The 22,362-nt window shown below is 37.2% G+C and overlaps 1 protein-coding gene across 6 annotated transcripts in view; it reads right to left on the minus strand.

Annotated features, from left to right (window-relative positions):
• Nucleotides 1–22,362, minus strand: part of SMARCA1 (SWI/SNF related, matrix associated, actin dependent regulator of chromatin, subfamily a, member 1) — a 61,547-nt gene that overhangs the window by 33,217 nt on the left and 5,968 nt on the right. For 4 of the 6 annotated variants that reach the window (XM_012727207.1, XM_012727210.1, XM_004685786.2 and 1 more), the window contains exons 3-15: nucleotides 20,653–20,819; nucleotides 19,812–19,912; nucleotides 19,612–19,712; nucleotides 16,323–16,502; nucleotides 12,539–12,694; nucleotides 11,361–11,492; nucleotides 10,210–10,278; nucleotides 7,701–7,810; nucleotides 7,111–7,337; nucleotides 6,060–6,181; nucleotides 3,494–3,529; nucleotides 2,415–2,567; nucleotides 592–724 (exon numbers count right to left, since the gene is read on the minus strand). In XM_012727207.1, coding sequence (XP_012582661.1) covers nucleotides 592–724; nucleotides 2,415–2,567; nucleotides 3,494–3,529; nucleotides 6,060–6,181; nucleotides 7,111–7,337; nucleotides 7,701–7,810; nucleotides 10,210–10,278; nucleotides 11,361–11,492; nucleotides 12,539–12,694; nucleotides 16,323–16,502; nucleotides 19,612–19,712; nucleotides 19,812–19,912; nucleotides 20,653–20,819 — 1,687 coding nt within the window. The remainder of the gene's footprint in view (nucleotides 1–591; nucleotides 725–2,414; nucleotides 2,568–3,493; nucleotides 3,530–6,059; nucleotides 6,182–7,110; nucleotides 7,338–7,700; nucleotides 7,811–10,209; nucleotides 10,279–11,360; nucleotides 11,493–12,538; nucleotides 12,695–16,322; nucleotides 16,503–19,611; nucleotides 19,713–19,811; nucleotides 19,913–20,652; nucleotides 20,820–22,362) is intronic. The other 2 variants (XM_004685785.2, XM_012727208.1) reach the window with 1 other exon arrangement.

A 22,362-nucleotide genomic window follows, 5' to 3' on the forward strand; every position in this document is an offset into this window, starting at 1 on the left:
TCTCTGCACAGAAGAGCAGCCTCTAACACAAGTTTTCACTTTTTTTTTTAAGTAGACATTTTATCTGCTAAATCAGGTACTACAAAAAACAGGCCACTTACATTATACCGTAAGCCAATGATGTTCAACAATCTATTCTGTATATTGAGTAAAAGGTTTTAAATTAGTTTTTTAGAAGCTTTTTTTTCCTCTCACTAACTCTGCAAATCGCAGTATATATTCATTACAAGTAATCTCCACTGGGGGCCTTCCCTGGTGGTGCAACGGGTTAAAGCACAGCACTATGAAGCTACTGCAGCCACTGCAGCACAAGTTCAATCCCTGGCCAGGGAGGTGACCCACATGGCACAGCAGGCCTCTCCTGTCTGCCTGCTGTTCCCTCAGCAGTGTATTTCAGTACATCTGCCTGTTCTGTTCCCCACTATGTCTCTGGGGAATCCTCTCACCACCCCGTATCTCTGGCTTATACCCCAGTTCTGTATGCATACATAAATAAATCTTAAAAAAAAAAGAAAGAAAGAAATCTCCTTTGAAGAAAACTGCATGCGGTTTTAGAGAAAAACATCTAATAAAGTTAACACATAGAAATACCTTGTTGTATAACAATTGAATCAAGTCTCAGTTTTATCTCAGCTCTTTCTACAATCCTTTCTTCAACAGTGTTGTCGGTAATAAGACGAAACACACGTACTGGCTTCTTCTGACCAATACGATGTGCTCGATCCTAGTAGAAAGAATACTAATATAAGACACTGGGTATTCTGGGTAAGGTATCCAGTATAGTCATCATATGCTACCAAATTCTGAACATAAAATTAGTTCCTGATCTCTCTAGACTGGCCACTATTTAAAGGAAGATGGTGACCATAAAGTATATCTACAAACTCCTCAGAACAAAAAAATCAGCAAATATTCTACAGTACCATTAATGGAAAACTTTCAGAAGGACATCAGGTAAAGCCCCTTTAAAATGAGAACTGGAGGGAGCTGAAAACTTGTGGATTAAGTTACTGAGTAACTTTAAGCTGCTAAATATAAACATCTTCCAAACCAGCAAGGATTTTTGCAAATGAGGAGCAAAGTAGTTAGCAAGCGTTGCTATGGTGGCAAAAGGCAGCTTATCTCATCATCTAGCAGTTCTTTCTGCTTACTGAGGCAATCCAGGCATCTGCTGTGAAAGGGTCATAAAATTAATGGGTTATTAATACCCTTAGACAGAGTCCTTTAGAACCAGTCCTATGGTTTACAGTTGGTAAAAGGTGACAGGTGGCAAGTTCTGATAATGTAAAAACAGATAGGGAGAATGTTTTTAAAACATAGAAGCTGCTGCTAGAGCAAACAGTTGAAGTGAGGCAGGTAGTAGAGAAAAAAAAAATCAAAGAAACAATGTTCAAAATAACCTTGGTTATGAATATAAAAATACTGCAGCCCAGTAAAAACAGTTTCAACACAACATAATCAAAAGGGAATGCAGCACCCTGTACATATTTAAAATTTCAATGTCAAATTGCCTATCTTGAAGATACCCTAACACTTTTAACATAATGAAGTGCTATCACCAATAGGTTTTCCAGTTCAGTAACACTGTAATTTTTTGGGCTAACTCCCATTACAAACAGGTAGTTCAGTACCATGCTAAAGGAGTAATAATTAAACCGAAGCATGATGATTTTGAAGTGTCCCAATGGTCAACATTTTTCAACTCTCTATTGTAAAAGGAAGGACTATGCCATTTCACTGCTTCCAAAGACAGCCAATTGTCCCACATCTTGGGATTCTGAATGCATAACTATTTTGCATTTTTACCTATGAAATTATGTTTTTCATCTTAAAATATGAGTCATATTGAGGAAAAGCATCACTAGCTAGATAGATGATATGATGATGAAAGGTAAGAGAAACAGCTCCCTGAAAAATCACAAACAGGGTGGAATAGTTTCTGCAGATGTTCTTAAGTAACAAATGGTATCCCTGGAATGTTTTTCTTTGCTATCTTTTTACTTTCTCAGCCCACCTTCTGATTCAAGAAAGTTAAAATCCTCCCTCTCCCAATTTTAGTATCAAGGATTTTAATATACTCAGCTGTTAAGCAAAAAATATTGAGAGATTAACCTTGTAACCCTTTCCATCAAATCCACATTATACTTTCAGACATATCCGAAAGACTAACTTTTCTGTTTCATCACAAGAGCCAAAACTGACACACAAGCAATAAACTTGAACTTGAGGGTTTGTTTGCTTTTTTTTTTTTTTTTTTTGCAATTATCACATTAACTCTGTTTTCTAGGATAACCTATTTTTAACATTTTCAAACACTCTCAAAGTTCTTGTTACCCTTTCATCATAAATTGCCCTTGAAAAACTAAGTATTCTGACTTAAGATAAAATTTCTAATATCATTTAAGATTACTAACCATAGCTTGTAGATCAACCTGTGGGTTCCAGTCTGAATCATATAGTATAACCACATCAGCACTCGCCAAGTTAATTCCGAGACCTCCAGCCCTGGTACTCAGCATAAAGATGAATTTGCTACTATTAGGAGCATTAAAGGCCTCTATTGCTTCCTTTTTTTTAATTGACAAAGGAGATGGAAGAAAAGGAGAAAAGAATCAAATTATATTTCCAGAGTCCTTAAGACACAAAAATTTTAACATGCAAACTCAAAACCCCACTATACAATATTCTTCCAACTTGAAAAATATTAAACATCTGTCTATATGTCTATACTGTATTGTGTAAATTGCTGTACAAAGTGTACTACATTAATTTCCTAAACTTTAAAAGCTTACAACAGTAGAGACAAACTTAGAATAATCACAACGTAAAATATAACTAGGCAGGTAATAAAACACTTAAATCATTTAAAAAGAATAGTGAGTGGAAGCTGAAATATATTTAGAGGGGAAATGTCAGGTATCTCAACTTCATTCCCATTCATTTATTAAAGATTAATAAAGAAGGTATAGTTTAGAAGATCAACCAAAAGAGAAAAACCTTTAGAAATGGGAATGAGGAGCGATGGATAAAGGGAAAGATACATAGATTTATTTCCATTTGGTGAAAAAGATAAACAAGAAAGTGATGAGGAAAATCAGGAAGGTAACCCAGGACTACCTAGAGCAAAGAGTCTTAAAAATTAATGGGATTTTAACATCCTTACTACATAAAGATCCCACACAAATTAGAATAAACACTGAGGCCCCCAATAGAAAACTGAGTCAAAAAAGAAAATAGGACAGAAAATTCACAGAACAAATACAAATGGCTAATAAACACAAGAAAAATGTTCAATCTCACTAATAATCAAATAAATACAAACTGAAACAACATAATACCATTTTTTGAAGATAAAAAAATGATAATACTCAATGTTGACGAGGGGGCGGTGAGACGGGCACTCTCATACATTGCTGCTGGGAGTGTAAATTGGTACAACCTTTCTGGAAAGCAATTTGGCAATATGCATCAAGATTCTTAAAAATGTTCATACCCTTTGACCCAGTAATTCCACTTCTAGGAATTTATCCTAAGGAAATAATCAGAGATTTGCACAAAGATTTATGTATAAGGACGTTCACTTCAGCATTATTTATAATAGCGAACAATTGGAAAACAACCTAAATGTTCAACACAGAGGGATAAATTACTTCTAGGACATCCACAGGATGAACTATTACACTAAAGTTACTTTTACGGTTTTTTTTTTTTTTTTTGACCGGTATCGAAACATACTAGATAATGTGAGCAAAAATGATTCGGATACTAAACTTTATCAAGTGTAGATAGAATAATATTAATGATCTATACTATATATACATAAAAAGATCGGCCATAAGCGCTTTTTTCTAGTCTCCAAATTTCCTTCGGCAATCATATATTACTTTCAGAATCACAAAATACAGAAGTATTCTTTTTAATGAATGGAATGGCATGGTCAAAAGTTGCAGGCAGAGGTGACCGTCACCACCACAGTGTGTACAGGGCCAGTACAGAAAAGCAGCATGGTGTAGTGAGAGGCAATTCAGTGTAGAGAAAATAGCAAAAACCTGGGCATGACTCATAACGCTATCATTTCGCGGCTATGTGGGCTAAGCAAGCACTGAACCTGAGAGACAGCTTTAAGTGGAGGAAATGACACCACTACTCTACTGGGCTGCTGGGAGAGTTCAGTGGGAACTATAAGCTACCTAGCTTATCGAAGTTGCTTGGCAAGGATGAGTTCCTTTCGTTCTAAACGTGAAGCGGCCAATTTAGTAAAGATTACAGGAGCTGAGTCAGCGCAGACCAGACTTCTTAGCTGAATTTAGCTGTAGCAACGGAGAAAGGGCAAATCTAAGAGCTATCACGCAAGAGCTGCTTGTGAACAGCTGGCAAACAGAGTAAGGAAGCAGATATGATCTTTCCCTTCTTATTGGGGATGCAGATGAAGTGACTGTGTAGGAAACAACATGATGGGAACGAAGGGTGTCTCCACGAAATAACAGCTGTAGCAAAAGTCAAGGCATGCGATGCCAAGTGTGTACAGGGAGAACACTACTGGAAATTGTAAGAAATGGCAGATTGGGGGCATAACTACATAAATTTGCATCTCTCATGAGCAGAGACATCAGTCAGAAAGGCCAACTGGCCACATGAGGTCAGAAACACTAGGACTCTTCTGTCCTAGTCTCATCTTTATTTCAGGGGAGAGGGTAATCTTACAAGTAACACTGCATATACTGCCCTTCGTGTGGACTGGAGGAACTCACTTTCAGGAATAAATCAGTAAAGGCCCAAAACAGCTTTAATTTACCATTTTGGAGAGAGTAAAAAACTAGAGCAGGGAGCAGTGTAAGTTCTGAAATGACTCCACATGTGTAAACGCTACATGGGTAGCAGTAAAATGTTTAACATGAAAAGGGCCCGTGTGCCTGCTGCGGCCACTATCATGTGCTCTATAGCCTGGCTTCAGGAAGGGGCACACCAGGGAGGGGGGCTGCCACAACCACGGGAGGAGAGGGACCCAGGGTGAGGACCTTTGTGGCCTGAAAAGGGGCCCTAAGGCTGAGAGGCAGCTTCACAACGTGGTACACACTGCACCGTGCACTTACAACACTAGCCACACCTGTTCTACCCACTGATCCTCACAATATTGTCAGATAAAGGAGCCTAGGCATGAATATTAACCTAGTAATACAGTTAAAGACACCGAGGCTCAGAGAATTAAATGGCTTGTGTGTACTACAAAGTGGTGGGGTAGGTACTAAAACTGAGGTCTTCTAAAACCAAATTCAATGCATTTCCACTATACCATAAAATCACGATCTTTGCCCAGAGCATGAATATAGACTTAAGACAGAGGCCAAAGACAGTCCTGAAAGATCACAGAAAAGAGAAGATAAATTAGCAAAGCCCTCCTCCCCCCCCCAAAAGTGCTTTAAAGCCATTAAATGGCATTCGACCCAAGTCATTCGTGAGAGTCATCTGAAGAATTATAAAATTTTCCAACTCTGAGAATGACACTGGTGCTAGGTAGCCTTCGTCACTCCCGGTAGCTAAGTGACTAATTCCTGGACACTGTATCTTTACTATTCCAAGATCCAAATGCATTATAAGTACCAATAGCTGTGTAGTCCCATTTCAGTTTTTTGCAATTTTTATAAAACTAGGATTATTTCCTTTACAAATGAATGCTTCCTGGGTCTTTAGGATTGCTCATGAACTGGAATTGCTCAACTTCACGAATGGCGAGGGTCTACTGTAGGAGGCAAATAAAGAAAAGATATGCCACAAACCAGAAGTCAAAGAATAAGCTGAGAAACAGTAATCAAACAGCAGCAGTTAGATGAGGATGTGATGGTGGAATGTCCTTTAAATAAATGAGGATATCTCTGAAGACCTTGGAAAGGATGATTATTAGAGTTGGTGTAATAGAAGCCAAATTGACGATCTCAACGAGAAAGAAATGTTGGTGAGAAATTCCACGTACTAGCTACAATTAAAAACTACCTAATGATGAAATACATTGCCTAATTGAATTCTGATATTTAAAATCTTCTTTTATTTCTCTTCCTCACCTCTCTTTCTTCATGTGGGGTTTGTCCATCCAGGCGACAATACTCATAACCACGCCACATGCAATAATCTTCCAAAATGTCTAGCAAGCGTGTCATCTGGCTAAAAATGAGGACCCTTGAACCTGAAACATTTCACACACAAAAAGCAAGTTATTCAGCTACTGTGAAACTTGAAAGTTACACAAATGACATTAAATGTCATATGCAATATAAACAAAGTGTGTACACACGCCACTACACACACACACAACTTCAAGGAACGCCAGACAGACTCATGCATTTGTTGAGTTATGCATTTTTAAGGGCTTCAAAAAACTCCACACATACTGAGAAGATCTAAAGTTTGCCGGAGGATGAGTGATAGGTCCACACAACCTCTTAATGTGTCACCACAATAGTCTCCCAGCTAGTCTCCTGCTTCTTGTTTTTCAGTCTCCCTGATACCTGAGACTTCTTCCTAGCATTCTGCCTCCAAGGTTTACTTCCCAACATACAAATCTGATCCTCTCTCTCTACATAGCTAAATCTTCTATGACCCCTACATCCCCTCTGGCCTCTTCAAAATGGCCCCAGCTCCTTAAAGCACGGTTTCAAAGGTCTTTTATAATTTGCCCCATGCATCTTCCCAAATTCATTAACAACCACACTACCTTACATCCCATAAACTCCACATTTCCTTTTCTCACACCTTTTTTACTGCCCTGGAAAATGCCTCTCCTTTTCCTCAGTTTACTCTTTCACAGTCTCCAGTGCCCACCTCAAAGGTATCATCACTGGAGACTCCCCACTCCCAGTTTTTCAGGCTAACACAGCACCTAGCACAATGAATTGCGACTACCCCTTCTCAATACACTATGAGTTATTCTGCCAAAGCAGAGCTTGGTGTCTTACCTATCTTTGTATATACCCAGCCCATAGCACATTTCGTGGCAAGTAATAAGTCCTGGGCATATCAGCAGAGCCAATGGGTGAGTGATCATGTGAGGAGCTACCCCGATACAAGTCACTAGCATGAGGGTATTTCAGGTTCATTTGAAGATTTGCAACTCACCCTGTTCTTTGAGTCTGGCTAACAGTTTATCAAGGACTACCATTTTACCACTGTTGCTGACAATGTGCTCATCAGTGGTATAAGGTGGTCCAGGTTCAGCACCATCAAACAGGTAAGGGTGATTACAACACTTGCGAAGCTGCATCAGAATGTTTAAGAGTCGCATCTTGTCCATCTTGCCAGCAGAGTTTAAAACATCGATATCTTTCATCAGAATTTTTGTGTACCTAAAATTTTAAACCATAATCAATCATGCTGTTAAGAAAGCTTTAATGCCACCAAGTAATCAGCTTAGATTCCCATTTAAAGATAAGCAAGATCTGATTTGAGACTAATGAAGATGTAAACATTTTAACTTGTACACCACGTATAAACCTGTTTTCTCCTGCTTTATCCACCACTATAAATTGTTATCAGATGATAACTACATCAGATAAGTATTCAGTAACTACAATATTTGATAGAAGTTGGCATCCAACGTTTGTTTGAACTGAAGTTATTACATAAATGTAATAACTGAACCCCCAACAAAGCTAATTTTAATAAATTCTTGTACATAGAGAAATTCTATGGGAAACAAAAGAGCTCACCATTCTCGCTGCATTTTACTTAGTCCCAAGTAAATCTTTATTTCCTTTTTAGGTGGCAGGCTCTTCTCTACATCAGTTTTTATACGACGTAATAAAAATGGTTTTAAGACCTACAAAGAAATAGTTTTTAAAAAGTCCTCAAAATACTTCATGTTATGAACCATGTTATTTCACTGACAACACCTTTATGTGAAACTGACCATGTATCAAACATTGCACTATCAACTTTGCATAATATATTGAATCCCGACTAAAAATCTTTGAAGGAAATGTGATTATTTTAATTTTAACAGCATCAACAAAGCCACTTTGTTAGTAAATGGTAGGAATAAATTCAAACTCCAATCAAGCTGATTCTACAATCAGCTCATTCCCTGACTGCCTGTTCTGAGACCTCAAAAGTTCCTTAACTTTTTCTGAGGCTGCTTCCTCACTCATTGTTCTAAAGAAGATGTACTTATGTGCAAGTTCTTTACAATAGCTAAGCTATACAAGCAATCTGAGTGTCCACTGACAGAGAGCAGGGTAAAGATGTGTTCTATCTATACAAGGTAGCACGATTTAGCTTTAGGCAAAGATGAAATATTGCCATCTATAGCAAAATGGAAGGAATTTGCGGTGACTGCCAAAAATATAAAGACAAATATAACGTTCACAATTGTGAGTAAGTGATGAAAACAAAGTAGATGAAGTGACAAAGTAAAATAATCATAAACTAGCAGATGCTGATAACCAAGTTTCTGGGCAGGGGAGAGGAGGAAGAGGTCAGGTGGAATTAGACATGGCTGTAGAAACAGAAAAAAATTAGAGTACTAAAGAATGCTTAAAATTCTGTCATTGGCACATGGTGATTTGGTGGTAGGAAGCCTGTAGGGATTACAATTGAGATGGAAAAAGGCACAAAATGATGCAAAGATAAACTATTGTATTAATAAAAATTCAGTCATTACTTGGGTAATAAGAGTTGAGCTTTTCAAAGATTCAGAACCAGGTAAAGAAAAATACAATTACTGCAAAAATAAGTAAAATTTTAAAAGTACATTTCTGTTTTAAAGCACGTAATATGGCACAACTGTTTGTCTACCATTTTAAAATGAGGATGACACCTATATGCAACACTGCTGTGACAATCTGTGGTAGTGCAAGTAGAACTTAATCCCAGCAGACAATAGTAGACTGTAGCTGTCATGGTTAGAGGTTTGTGGGTACAAGGGAAAAGACTTCATTTCTGTTTTGGGTCTCTTAAACTTGTCCTAAACTAAAGAGAGCCAGTATGGAAGGACAGGTGAATATGTATTCAATAAAAAGGCAATGTGCACAAGGAAAAAAAGCAGAGATGCGATCCGGGGTTCACAGTGGCAGAGCTAGTCATGGACCAGAGAACAAACACCTCTCGCACTCAGAGGAAGAGCAACCCAGCTGCAGATACCCATGGAAGATGGCTAACCTCGAATGAGCTCATGGGAAATTATCATCGATTTTCTGTTTGAGAAAGGAATGATGCTACCTACTGACAGAGAAGGATGGGGAGACCTGGAAGAGGGGGCTTAGAGAAACTAGGCAGAGCCTGACATAACTACATACGACATGGGAAAGACTGCAATAGAACCCCATCGGAAGGATGAGCGGTATCAACAAATCCCAGCTTAGGGGAGCGAGCATGAAATTACAAGTGCTGCAAACCTGGAGCGCTGCATACGCCTCTGTCTAAGTGCTTGACAGTCCAGTATAAAGCAGCACACTGTGCTAGCGAATAGCAGAAGAGTGTTGAGATCTAGCAGAGACACTGTTACATTATTCCATTTTAGCATTTCAGGACAGATACAAGAGGCGGACAAGAGAGGAAGGGAGTTTGGGATTACTGGCCAAAGAATGCGTCCAGAGATATAAAATGAGCTCACTGTTGGATACGGGGGAGAATTACAACAGAAATAGCTGATGGATGGGGAGGAAAAACAAGGCTCAAGGACTGGAGGTCTCTGTAAAGTAAATACAATCAATGTGGGAGGAGTAGTGTGAATGAAAGAGCTAGAAGGATTTAAGAGGCTGTTATCAAAGGATGGAAAACTGGTGGTCCTTGAATGTGAGGGAGTCACCTCACAATGAGTAGATGACAGAGGAAAGAACGGGCAGTGGGTAGACATGCAAGATTACTGGAGCCTCACATTCTCTCCACGACCTTAGAGGTCATAATCAGTGACTTGGAAGTGGACCTGGGGAACCTGGAGAATGAATGCACATGTCATCTGGAAAATCTGTGGGCTGAGAGTGAACATCCTGTATTGGAGAAGACCACATAATCCACGGGGACACCCATGCAAAGACAATGCTTCATACAGAAGCTGAGGTGCAGTGGGGTTTCTTTCCCAAAGAGGTCGGTAGGAAGGCTGGAAGGGAGAAACTGGGAGACTGAGCCAAGAGACAAATCCACAAGCCCGCACAGATTTCAAGGCAGTGTTTTCTGGTTCAGTGGTATACATTTATCCACATTTCCTTGCTTAATACTTACTGCATGAAGTCTTTCCACAAGTTTTTGATCACCAAGACAATTTTTAGTGTCAAACCAAGAATCAAAGTCCTGTGAGGGCGTGAAAGAAAATTCCATCATCAGTGCAGTTTTTTAAATAAATGTGATACTCTACAAATTCTTACATAATGGACAGTTATATATTTATTTTTATGTATTTACTCTACATTTCAACAGGGTAGGTTCATTAGGAAAAAAGAGAAAATATAAAAAGAGAGGTCCCCCCACAGAAATGGGGGGCCAGTGTGGGAGGAGAGCTGCCATAATAATCCATTTTAAAAGCACTTTTTAACATGTTACCTGTGATGGTCAGAATTATTTACTTGTGAAAATAAATAAAACATTAGGGTAGCTAACAAAATTTAAATCCCATTATACAAAAACTCCCTCAGCTGTTTTTCCTGAAAGGATTTTCTTAGACTTCCCCCAGACTGCATATAGTATCATATGCAGTTAAGAGGAACAGGAATAAGGATGTAAAATCAAAGACTTAGAATACAAATGTTAATCAAAGAGTCAGAATGAACAAAAAGAAGATAAGGTATACTAATCAATGAAGAACTGAACTTGGAACTTTTATTATCAATTAATGTCATTAATGAGGAAAATCAAACTCCAAAGCCCTTGAATCATTTAAATCACTTTGTAGTACCAGCATGACCTACATCAATGAGAAAAAACAATAGAAACCATAAAATGTGTTTTTGTATCACACATTATGAGCTCTTTAGCACTCACCAAATGTAAATGCCTACAATCATCAAAGACCATTTTAAAGATTCCCGGTGACAAACTCAATATATACAAAATGTTTCAAGCCCTTCCAACTCTGAGAAAGGAAAACAATGAAGGAGCTATTCTTAACTAGCCTGCCTTCTATCAAAAATTGTGGTAGCAAAATGATCTGAACAAAGGTTTAAGAGACAGGGTAATATCAAAGAAAAGAAACTATTTCTCTAGATGTCCCCATTTAGAAACTTCGTACTTGAGTTTTTTGTCCTGAGAAAGTCAAGGCCACAGACAAAAAAAATTGCATATGAAATGGAATTATAAATTCCCTTCTATGCTCTTTTTTTGAAAATAGATGTCTAAGAACATAGCAAAAGTACACTTAAGTCATGGCATCAACTTACATCTGCAGAATTAAAGACATCAGGCAATAAAAAGTTGAGTAATGCCCAGAGTTCATGCAGGTTGTTCTGTAAAGGTGTTCCAGTTAAGAGCAAGCGGTTAGTGGACTTGAACTCACGAACAATCTCTGAAAGCTAGAAATGGAAGTTATGTTAACACTCTTCTGTTTATTAGAATGCTCAACATTCAGCTTTCTCCTATACATTGATAAATAAAATACAACTTAAAGCTTAAATTTCCATGGAAGAATTCCTAATTCAGGCGCCAAATTATTCTAGGCATTTCTACACTTGCAAGAATGCAGATGACACTCATATCTGAGGCCCCTCCCCCACTTAAAAGTGTATTTTTCCACTTCAGGTGCACAGAAACACCAGAACATTGCCATGGAATCCAGGCTAGTCACTTCGTACAATAATATTTCCTCCTTTCCACCAATCACCTTCATCTATATTCCTAGGGTCACAGAATTAAAGCACCAGACTCAAACCTGTTCTCTCTGATATCTTATATTAACTTTAATAAGATCACAAAAATTAAAACACAAAAGTATCAAAGAACGAAAATTTTGTCAATAAAGATGCACATTTTTGAAATGCTCTTGAATAATTATTCTCTAACATGCATCCTCTTATTGGGCGTTAGTTCCAATTCGGAATTAGTATGATCCACCTGGTGGTTTGGCTCCAGTTATGTCCCTGTTTCTCCCAAAATAGCCCAGTGATCCAAAGAGAGGGTCATCGTGATAATTCAAGCTTTTCCTACTGTTGATGGAGTTAAATGGCAAGAAGTATTGGTATTTTTCCATAACACTACACTCTAGTTCACAAAAGTCACATAATTGTAGTAAATGCTTCTTTATGATCCTATGAATATATATCAGGTAGCTCCTAATAAAATCTAAGCTAATGCAAATGATATCTATACACAGAATATTACCAAAATATTCAAATACTGTAGCATAACAGTTAAGTTGCAACAGAAACTATAGCAAATGAACATAATTATCTTTACATTAAAAACTGTGCTCAATTTTCATTTGTCTTGTCTTCAATAATTTAATCTCTCAAAAAATTTTTAAAAACTGGTTTTCATTCACATTTCTAAGTAAAATCAGAATTTTCCTGCAAACAGACATGGTAGTTAAAAGAAAACTTAAAGATATTACTAACTGGTTTACCTTAGATTTCTCATTCTTTATTCGGTGAGCCTCATCAATGACTAAGTATCGCCAATGAAACTTTTTGAATACAGATTTTTCTTTAATTACCATCTCATAAGAAGTAACACAAACATCCCACTCTCCTGGCATCATTTCATCACGAATGAAAGCAGCCTAATGAAAAATATATTTCCTTATATTAGAATATGTTGACAAGATGATCACAGAATTAAAGCATGAAGAACATTAGAAGAATCCTTAGAGACACAGAAATGCACTTGATCTCACCCATTTTACAGATAGGGAAATTGAGGCTCAAACCTTTGTGGGGGCCTCCCTGGTGGCACAACAGTTAAAGTCTCAGCGCTATCAAGCTATCGCCTGCCACTTCAGCATGAGTTCAATCCACAGCCAGGGAGCTGGACCCACAGGGAGCAGCTGACATCTCCTGTCTCACCTGCTGCTCCCCTCAGCAGGTATTTCAGTCAATCCTCCTGTTCTGTTTCTTACTCTGTCTCTGATGAATTCTCTCACCACCCCATTCCTCTGGCCTACACCCCAGTTTTTGCATGCATGCATGCATGCATAAATAAAAATAAATCTTTGTGGTTCATTTATTTGGACAACATACGAATATATCCATCAACTGAAGAGAAACAAAGCTTCTCCTAAATGAATATAGCATATTCTATGAACTGACAAAGTTTGCATTGCCAGATTGGCAACCTACCAGGCTCTCTTCATAACACAAGGGGTCCAAAAGCATATGTGCAAAGTAACTTCTTTCTCTACCATACTCTTACTAAGATCTCAGCATTAACATGACATTGTTTCAACAAACAGAAAGAACTCAATATACATGACTGATTCCGATCTTCTGAGATGTCTCTAATGTTCCAGTCATGTGCTTTGTTAAGGGGACATGAAAGCCCATTCATAGTATTGTGAACTCCCTGACACTGCTGTGAGGCTCAGAATATGATTTTATAAAGGAGATTTAATTTTACCATAGGACAAGAGGATCAGTTTTAAATTGTGTGAACTGAATTCCAGATGTTAGGGGTCAAAATAAAACCAGAAAATGAACTGGGAGCAGCAAAATGTAGACTGAGAAGGGGCTGAGTAGCACTGTCAGTATGAAATTACGGTGCACAAGTAAAATGAACTGTTTACTGAAAAGTCTTTATTTCATAAATTCATAGTTCTCTACCACACTGTGGACTCATTCAACAAATATTCAGAGTGCTTGCAATTTCAGTCTACTATCATCTGGGCTGACGTAAAAGACAGAAAGGAAGGGTCTGAGAGAACTGTTACACCCTGGGTGTATTTTAAAAGTTAATTAAGACATTAGAGAACTGGAGATGAAATGAAGAGAACCAGGGTGCCGAATTCTATTCGTCCAGCAAACCCTTATCCTTGTTTGATTTTGTGCAGCATTCAGGTAAATGGGTTCTCCCGCTGTTTATGGAACACAGACACATTTTAGTTGAAGTAAGCTCTGTTTTGAAATCTGTGTAACTACTTGATAGATTTAGAGTTAAATATCTTCACAGAACACTAGAAATCAGGTAATCGGAAAAGTTCTCATAGTAGGTGAGAAAATTAAGGCCATTTCTAGTTCCCTCAGCATGACACAACTCCGCAGCAAAATCACAACTAAAACCAGATTTCCGGCTTCTATGTCCACTGCCTTTGATGCCTCTGGCACACAAAGGAAGGGATCACAAAACCAGGTCTGGGAATCATCCCTCTACGTGCTTCAGACCACATTAGCAACAGACATGATCAAGAACACAACTAAAATACCAATTGTACTCTAGCACTAAATTTTTACTGCTAAAACGTGGCCTCATAAAATGTTGACAAACCAGGCAAATAGATGTAATATCGGTAGCAAGGTTCAGACCTGTCTATAAATAATGACCTGAATTTTCTCTATACATACTGACTTCAATCTCTAAATGTTGAGCATGACACGTTAATTATTTATGAAATTAATAATTACAGGTTTTCAAACTCTTTTGACCACAGCCCACAGTAAAATTACATTTTAGGCTGCGATTCAGCATACAGATTCATGTTTGTGTGCATGTAGAAAGAAGCAACTTAAATTTTTCTCAAAATGATATATCCCCTCACTATTTATGAAACTCTCTGCTATTTTCTATTCTATCTTAAATGTTTTTAAAAGTTGCTGTCACCACCTACTAAGTCGTGTTCCCAACCCATCAAAGAGTGGTAATTTGACAAACACTGTCTTTGCAGAGTCGTCTTCAAGAATAAGAAACTTCTAAAGCCACCAGAAGCATCTTAACTTTCTAGAGAAAGGGCAGTTACAAATTAAGTACATCTACTCTTTCTTTAAAACTCCTAGAGATACTTGATGAAACCCTGGGAATTTCACTATTGAAAACCACCAACATACGTTTTTACTCCCATTACACAAGCTAGATATTTCTCTTTTGTGTGTGACCTCCAAGAACTAATTTCAGCAAAGAAGCAATACTTTAGAAGTTGCAAAGTTTTGTAAAAAAAAAAAAAGTGTCATATTAATTAATAGGAGTAATCAGCAAGTTCCAATTGAATGATTTGCTACTGGAAAAAACTAGGCATAGGAAAGGATCAGATCTGAAATTCTAAATTTATGAGCTCAGTATTTCACTATTTAAATTATTTATCAGTTAAATTTAAATAAATCTAAGTAATTTTTCTTCTAGCAAAATGATAAGAATAAAATTACATAATTCATTATGCTACTATTCTTTTGAGGATATCTTTTGATAACCTAGCTAACTATGTAAAATAGAATAAATCTTTACTCTAAACTGTGTCTCTGGAGGCAAAATAAAGACAAAGTTTAATAATATGATTTCAAGCTGATTATTCATTCTGGTATTTCTGCATAATTTATTGTTTTTATATTAATTCTATAGTCCTGAAACGATTGTAGCCTACTAGATTGACAAATGGCTAATTTAAATAAGAGCCCAGATTTTCTAGTATTATCTAAGAATATATGCAGATGTGTATATTTTTTGGTCAAAGATCAAAACTGAAAACTATTGTCTATGCATGAACACAAAACTCTTTCTAAAGTTCCATATGCGTGTGTGCATATGTGTAATAAGTCAGTATACAAAACTTTTTTAAAAAGTTGTCATGCAAATATACACATTTTTGGAGTTAAGATAACCCAAATGACAAAGTCACTGATAAGATATACTGTCAGTAAGTTTTTTTATGAAGTCACTTAAAAGTGCAATTCAAACTGCTTAGGTTAAGGAGACAGTTAAAAGTACATGCATGTAGGACCCTCCCAGGTGTCACAGCAGGTTAAAGCACATCATTAAGAAGCTAAAGCCAATTAAGCATGAGTTTGATCTCTGCCCCGGAGGTGGTCCACATGGTGCAGCAGACCTCTCCCGACCTGCCCACTGCTCCCCTCAGCAGTGTACTTCATCAGCTGGCCTGTTCTGCTCCCCATTCTGTCTCTGGTGAATCCTCTAACTGCCCATGCACCTCTGGCCTGTACCCCAGTTCTGTATACATAAATAAATAAATCTTTTAAAAAGAAGTACATGCACGTAGCATAATAGATGATCAGTTAACAATTAGCATACATCTACCTCATCAGACTGTTGTAAGAATTTAATACATGAAAAGCACTCACACAGAGCTAGTATTGACACAAGGAGTTTCTTAGTAGTGGCAGTCAACTTAAGTATCTTTTATGACAATCATATCCAACTTAACCACAGAAATGTTATTGCTTGCCTTTTAAAATCTATTTCTCACTTACTCTTGAATCCTTGTCTCCAACGAAACAAATAACACGAAGAGATGGAACCCATCGTTTAAATTCATTCATCCAGTTGTGTAAAGTAGACTTTGGAACTAAAACCATGTGAGGTCCAGGAATATTTCGGTAATGTTTCAGGTAACCAAGCAAAGCAATCGTTTGTAAAGTTTTGCCAAGACCCTGTATTATCATCACAAGGGGAAAAAAATTCATAAATATTTCAATTGAATGCAACATTTTATTATGAATATCACACAAAAAATAGTTGCTAACTATCTCACTTAGAGAAAACCTTAACAACTTTTTAAGTGAGTAACAATTCCAATTCAGTACTTACTGTGAGCACAAAAAAAAACAAGAACTTGCAGTTAGAAAGTTGCGTAACTTGCTATTTAAGAAACTTTTACTCCAAAGGAGCAAGTAATGTACTACACAGCTTTTTCTTCTAGTTGCAGAATTAAGAATTTAGTACATTTCACGAGGACACATTTCCTTTACCAGTTTGCTTAGACATGGTCTTTATTTCCCAGTGTCCCCAACATCATTACAGCCCAGGCATGAAAACAGGCCAGGCATCTCAAGGGGCATATGGTTCTGTACCTGCATCTCACACCCTTGAAAACCTAAGGGCCCATGAAAGAATGTGACATAGAAGAACCATGCACAGAAAGAACCTTACAGATCATCTTGTCCAGTGAACTTTGTAATATATTGAACATTATTAGCATACCACATAACCCATAGAAAAGGAAACTATGTACTGGGCTGTGTGTGTGGCCTTTTAAAAACAGCTCCTGGGAGCTGTTTAAATCAGCTATAAAAAAAAAAAAAAAAAGATGAGCTCCTGCCGTTTGAGACAACATGGATGGAACTGGAGGAGGGGATTATGTTAAGTGAGGTAAGTCAGAAGGAGAAAGACCAATGCCAGATGGTGTCACTCACATGTGGAATATAGAGAAACAAAAGAATTAACTAAACCAAACCCTAGAAATATGACTACAGAATTGAGCTACGAGAGGCTGAGGAAAGTTGGAGGTGGGAATAGAGGAGGAAGCCCAGTGGTGCTTGGTAAAGGACGATGGGTGCTTTGGTGGTGGGTGAGGCAGGGTGACATACATCCGGGGAGGTGTGAACTTATTCCCCTAAATCAAATAGTCTTGTTTATCAATTTTCTCTCAATTCAAAATTACATTAAAAATTTTAAAAAGCAATTATGGAAAAAACTAAAATGGCAAAAATAAAAACAACTTCTGACTTTATCACTGCAAGGTATAGAATTTCTTTTTTAGACCTAAGCTTAAAGTTATTTTTATAAGGTTTATTTCCCTTCAAGGGTAGGTTTTATAGATGCTATGCATCAAAATCTTAAAATGTTTAAACTTCTTAACCAAGTAATGCCACTTCTAGAAATCCTATGGAAATAATCTGAGATGTCAGAAAAACTAAATTATAATGATTCTCAATATAACATTATTCATACCTATACATCAACTTGTGCAAAGGACCAACACTAGGCAGGTGACGAATAAAATCATGGTACCTCCCTAGAATTTTTTATTATGCAATAATTAACAATTATTTTTGCAAAAATATTTTAATCATGTGAAAAACCTGTATGTGAAGAAATCAAAACATCAAATTAAACACATGCTATCAACTATTTGAAATAAATACATCCAGAGGAGAAAGACTAGAGAGAAATATACTTCTAGGTAGCAGAAATATGATTTATCTTCAACTTTTTTCTTGATTTTTTTTTCAAAATTTTCTGTATTCCTTAAAGTGTCTCCATTTTTTAGTAATTAAAACATATCTGGTATCATGTTTAGATAAGTTATAGTCCAAAGGAATTTGAGGCAAATGATCCTGGTCCTTCCTGTGTCCAATTAACTAAGTTCCTTCCCCTCTGAGCTGGATGTCTGGATGTCCAAACCAGAATTCTTAAATGTAAGCAGTTACATACAGACCCATGAGTTAAAGGACCTCACACCACACACACCTGCCATTATCCAACCAGGGCTGAGTATCCATGGGATTGACTACTTGACTACTCTACTACCTACTACAGTACAGAAGGAGTCATGTAGCCCTTAGGGATACTGGTGATTACAAACATGGCTCCAGAGTCACATAATTATAGTATCACCAGGTCACAGAGACCTGGAACTTGCCCTCTCTCAAATTCCATCTCACTCATTTAGCCTTAAAAAACAAACTCAGACTCTCATATAGGCAAATATACTCAATTAGCTTAAATGGGCTTACTTTTGGTCTTTGTTCATCTTACTTACATGCCCATCATACTTAGCTTATTTCCAACCTCCCCCTGTGACCCTGTACCAAGATTCGGCATTGCTCTTTACTCTGTTTTCCAGTCCATCTGTTTTCTTGCTGACTATTTGCACACTGAAGTATTTATTCACTCAGGCATGTACACATTCATTTATTGTTTGGCTCATCTGTCCATTCATGCATTTACTGTGTGGTTTATATACCCTACCTCATTCCCAAAGGATTGCAGGTAAGCCACAGTGAAACCCTATTTCTGGTGGCCTAGAATGAAAATATGACCCACAAACTAATGGTAAAATGGAAATAAAATGGTGAAATGGCCAAGGAAAGTGAGCCTACAAACTGAAAGTGAGGAATAAAGGACACAATGAAGATGAGACATAAAGGACACAATGAACCTCCCATTAAAAGTAGATATTCTCTGGCCCTCCCTGGTGGCGCAGCGGGTTAAAGCACAGCACTGAGAATCTAAAGCCGCTTCCGCATGAGTTCAATTCCCGCCTGCCCCGGAGGTGACCACATGGCGTGGCAGACCTCTCCTGGCCCGCCCGCTGCTCCCCTCAGCAGTGTACTTCTTTGATCTGCCTGTTCTGCTCCCCACTCTGTCTCTTGTCAAGCCTCTTGCCACCTCTGGTCTGTACCCCAGTTCTGTATGCACAAATAAATAAATCTTTAAAAAAAAAAAGTAGATATTCTGTTTTGGCATTCATTTTCACTCTGAGTTTTCTGGATGTCAACACGCAAACAAAACTAAAACCACAGGGTTGTTTTTGTACATCTGAGAACATCTCAGTACAAATTTTGCAGCCTATGAAAGTATGTGTTCTAGAGGTCGAATAAAGATGTAATTCTAGACTTTCCAAATACTGTTTATGTTAGAAGTAATAAGGCAATTAGCACCAGGCCTCGGGGTGGGGGGGAGTTCAGTTAAAGTATTTCCAACACACATTAAGATTACAGATAACTGAGAATGCGTGTTTAGTTACCAACTCCTTACCATTTCATCTGCCAAAATACCATTGACTCCATTTTCATACAAGGAGATCAACCAGTTCAGTCCTCGAATTTGATAATCCCTCAGTGCTCCTCCTTTCACATCTAAAAGAAAATCAAGATGGTCTCATATTTTTGTTAATAAATCCAATAAAAATTTTCAAAAACCAATTTGAAAAATCACCAACATGATGAAGTACTTACATGAAGGTGATACCTCAAATCTAATACACACATTAGATGTTTTCCGACTCTCAGAGAGTAGCTCTTCATCTTCTTCTTGTTCTGTACGCCTGTGGCGGTAGCTGAAATGCAATAAAAGAAAAAAGAAATACAGTTGATGTATCCAGGCATACGGCAACCAACATGCAAGGTTGGTTGAATCTCTGAATGAGGAACTGAAGACTGAAAAAACTGTGCATAAGTGAACCCACTTGTTTCCAACTCATTCTGTCCAAGGGTCAACTAATTTCATCTTTAATGGAAATGCTCAAGTGCCAATTAAATCAGTATGCGTTGCTAGTATCTTTCATGAAACAAAAAATCATCTAAGGACTTGTTCACAAGTTCCTAGAACCAGTCTAGATTTTTACAGATTAAATTTTAATGAGAAATATTGTTGCAGGCCCTCCCTGGTGGCGCACCAGGTTAGGACTCAGCACTGCAAGCGAGCCACAGTCACTTCAGTGTGAGTTCGATCCCCAGCCCCGGAGGTGACCTACATGGCGCAGCAGACTTCTCCTGTCTTGCCTACTGTTCCCCTCAGCAGTGTACTTTGTCGATCTGCCTGTTCTGCTCCCCACTCTGTCTCTGGTGAATCCTCTCACCCTCCGCATCTCTGGCCTGTACCCCAATTCTGTACGCATAAATAAATCTTTTAAAAAAAAGAAATATTGTTGCCTCCAAGACATATTTACACTTATATACCTTATTTATTTTCCTTATTTTTAATATAAAATGGTAGTGCATAATTAAAGAAGGAAACAGTGTGAAGAGAAGGAGATGGGGACAAGAGAAACGGAGGGAACAAGAGAGGCCAACATACTCTCCAGCAGAAAGTAAGCTCTGTTTGTCGTCCTTCTTCATTCGAGGACGTCCCAATTTCATATTCAGAGGAGATGTTGGAGATTTCTGTGCTGAAGGTTGAATGAAATGTGCAAAAAGTTCTGTCTGCTTCAGTAAAAATTCAAATCTTTTTGCTCGATCTGCTTTCTAATTTACAAAACAAAAGAAAAGTAATGATTTTCTTTTTTATTACATTGAAGATATTTAACTTCTATTATCTGCAGTATTTTCTAACCACTTTAAGCTCCTAGCCCATTTAATTATCTTAGCACAAGGCAGTTACTATCGTTATTCCCACTTTACAGAAGATAATAAGGAGGTTCAGAAAGGGCTCAAACTCCCACAGATAGTAAGCAGCAGAATTTGAAACTGGTATTTTTAGATCATTTGATTATAAAGCTAAGCAATCTGACAAGCAGTTAACTGCCCAAAAAAGTACCCCGCTTAATGAGTCAGTTCAAAAAGTCAATCCCCCTTTCCGATCATAATCACTTTCTTTTCTTAAGTAATTAAAGTTGAACATAATAATATATAATGTATCCCAAGAATAGAAATATAAATTAACATATATACCTTAAATTGATGCTTTAAATTTCTAAGCTGCATCCAGAAAAAAATGAAACCATAGAACACATTTTGTCTCAAAATATTTTCAATGTCATGATACAACAGTTAACACAACTCTTCAGGGACAATGGATTTTATTCTAACAGCATAGATATTTTCTTCCCAAAGTAAGCAAGATTTGAGGAAAATTTGTGTACACACACATACACATAAGTAAGCAAAATAGTTAACATCTTAAGTATTTAAATTTGTGTTTTTATAATTGCTTGATAGGTTAGAAAAGGTCATGTCATTTGTACCATATAAATGCAGTAAAACATTTTTCATTAAAAAATCTTAAAAGATCAAAAGATATATACATTTTTCTAGACAAAGAGAGAAAAATGAAGATTATTTTTTGAAATTCTCAGTCATTTCTGACCACAGGGAAAAGAATATCTAATTGCTAATGAAGAATGCATAATTAATAACACCAGAAACTTACAGGAGTTCATTAACATAAGTACAAGAATTAGACAAATATATTCAGACCGGTAGCTGGAAGGAAGCCAGAACCTTTCCATTTTATGTTATCCTCATTGGAATGTTGTTTTCAGAGTTGTTAAAACATTAACTATCTACATTCGATGAGGCCTAAAACATTTAGGCATAGAGTTTTATAAAAACTTTACTATGAACCATCAAATATGTACTTTAGCTCTATTTATTTTTGTACTACTACAAAAACAATCCCTCAACAAAAAGTTCAGTTCCAATCACTTGTTAAATTCACTTTTAAATTAACCAAGTTCACTGGTTTTGAAAGACCCCAGGGCATAAGATCTGGCATAAAAGTCTAGTTAAAATTAAAGCTGAAATATGGATTTTAGTGACTAAAATGTACCTTAGTGGCTTAAATGATTAAATGTAAGGCAAAGCAGTAGGTGGGCATAAAAAAGATTATAGCTTAAATATGTAATATTTTCATGCATTGGGCAAATATTCTTCCCTCAAAAAATGTATTACCATATTACATGCTTCATAATGTAAAAGCATTCATATTTTACCCAAAGCAAGGAGAGAAAGAGAAAAAATTGTCAGTCTGGCTTTGTAACCTGCTTTCTCTCAGTCTTATTGGCATTTT

The sequence above is a fragment of the Condylura cristata genome, unplaced genomic scaffold, assembly GCF_000260355.1.
Source record: "Condylura cristata isolate star-nosed mole 26May11 unplaced genomic scaffold, ConCri1.0 scaffold00019, whole genome shotgun sequence".
Taxonomy (NCBI): Eukaryota; Metazoa; Chordata; class Mammalia; order Eulipotyphla; family Talpidae; genus Condylura; species Condylura cristata.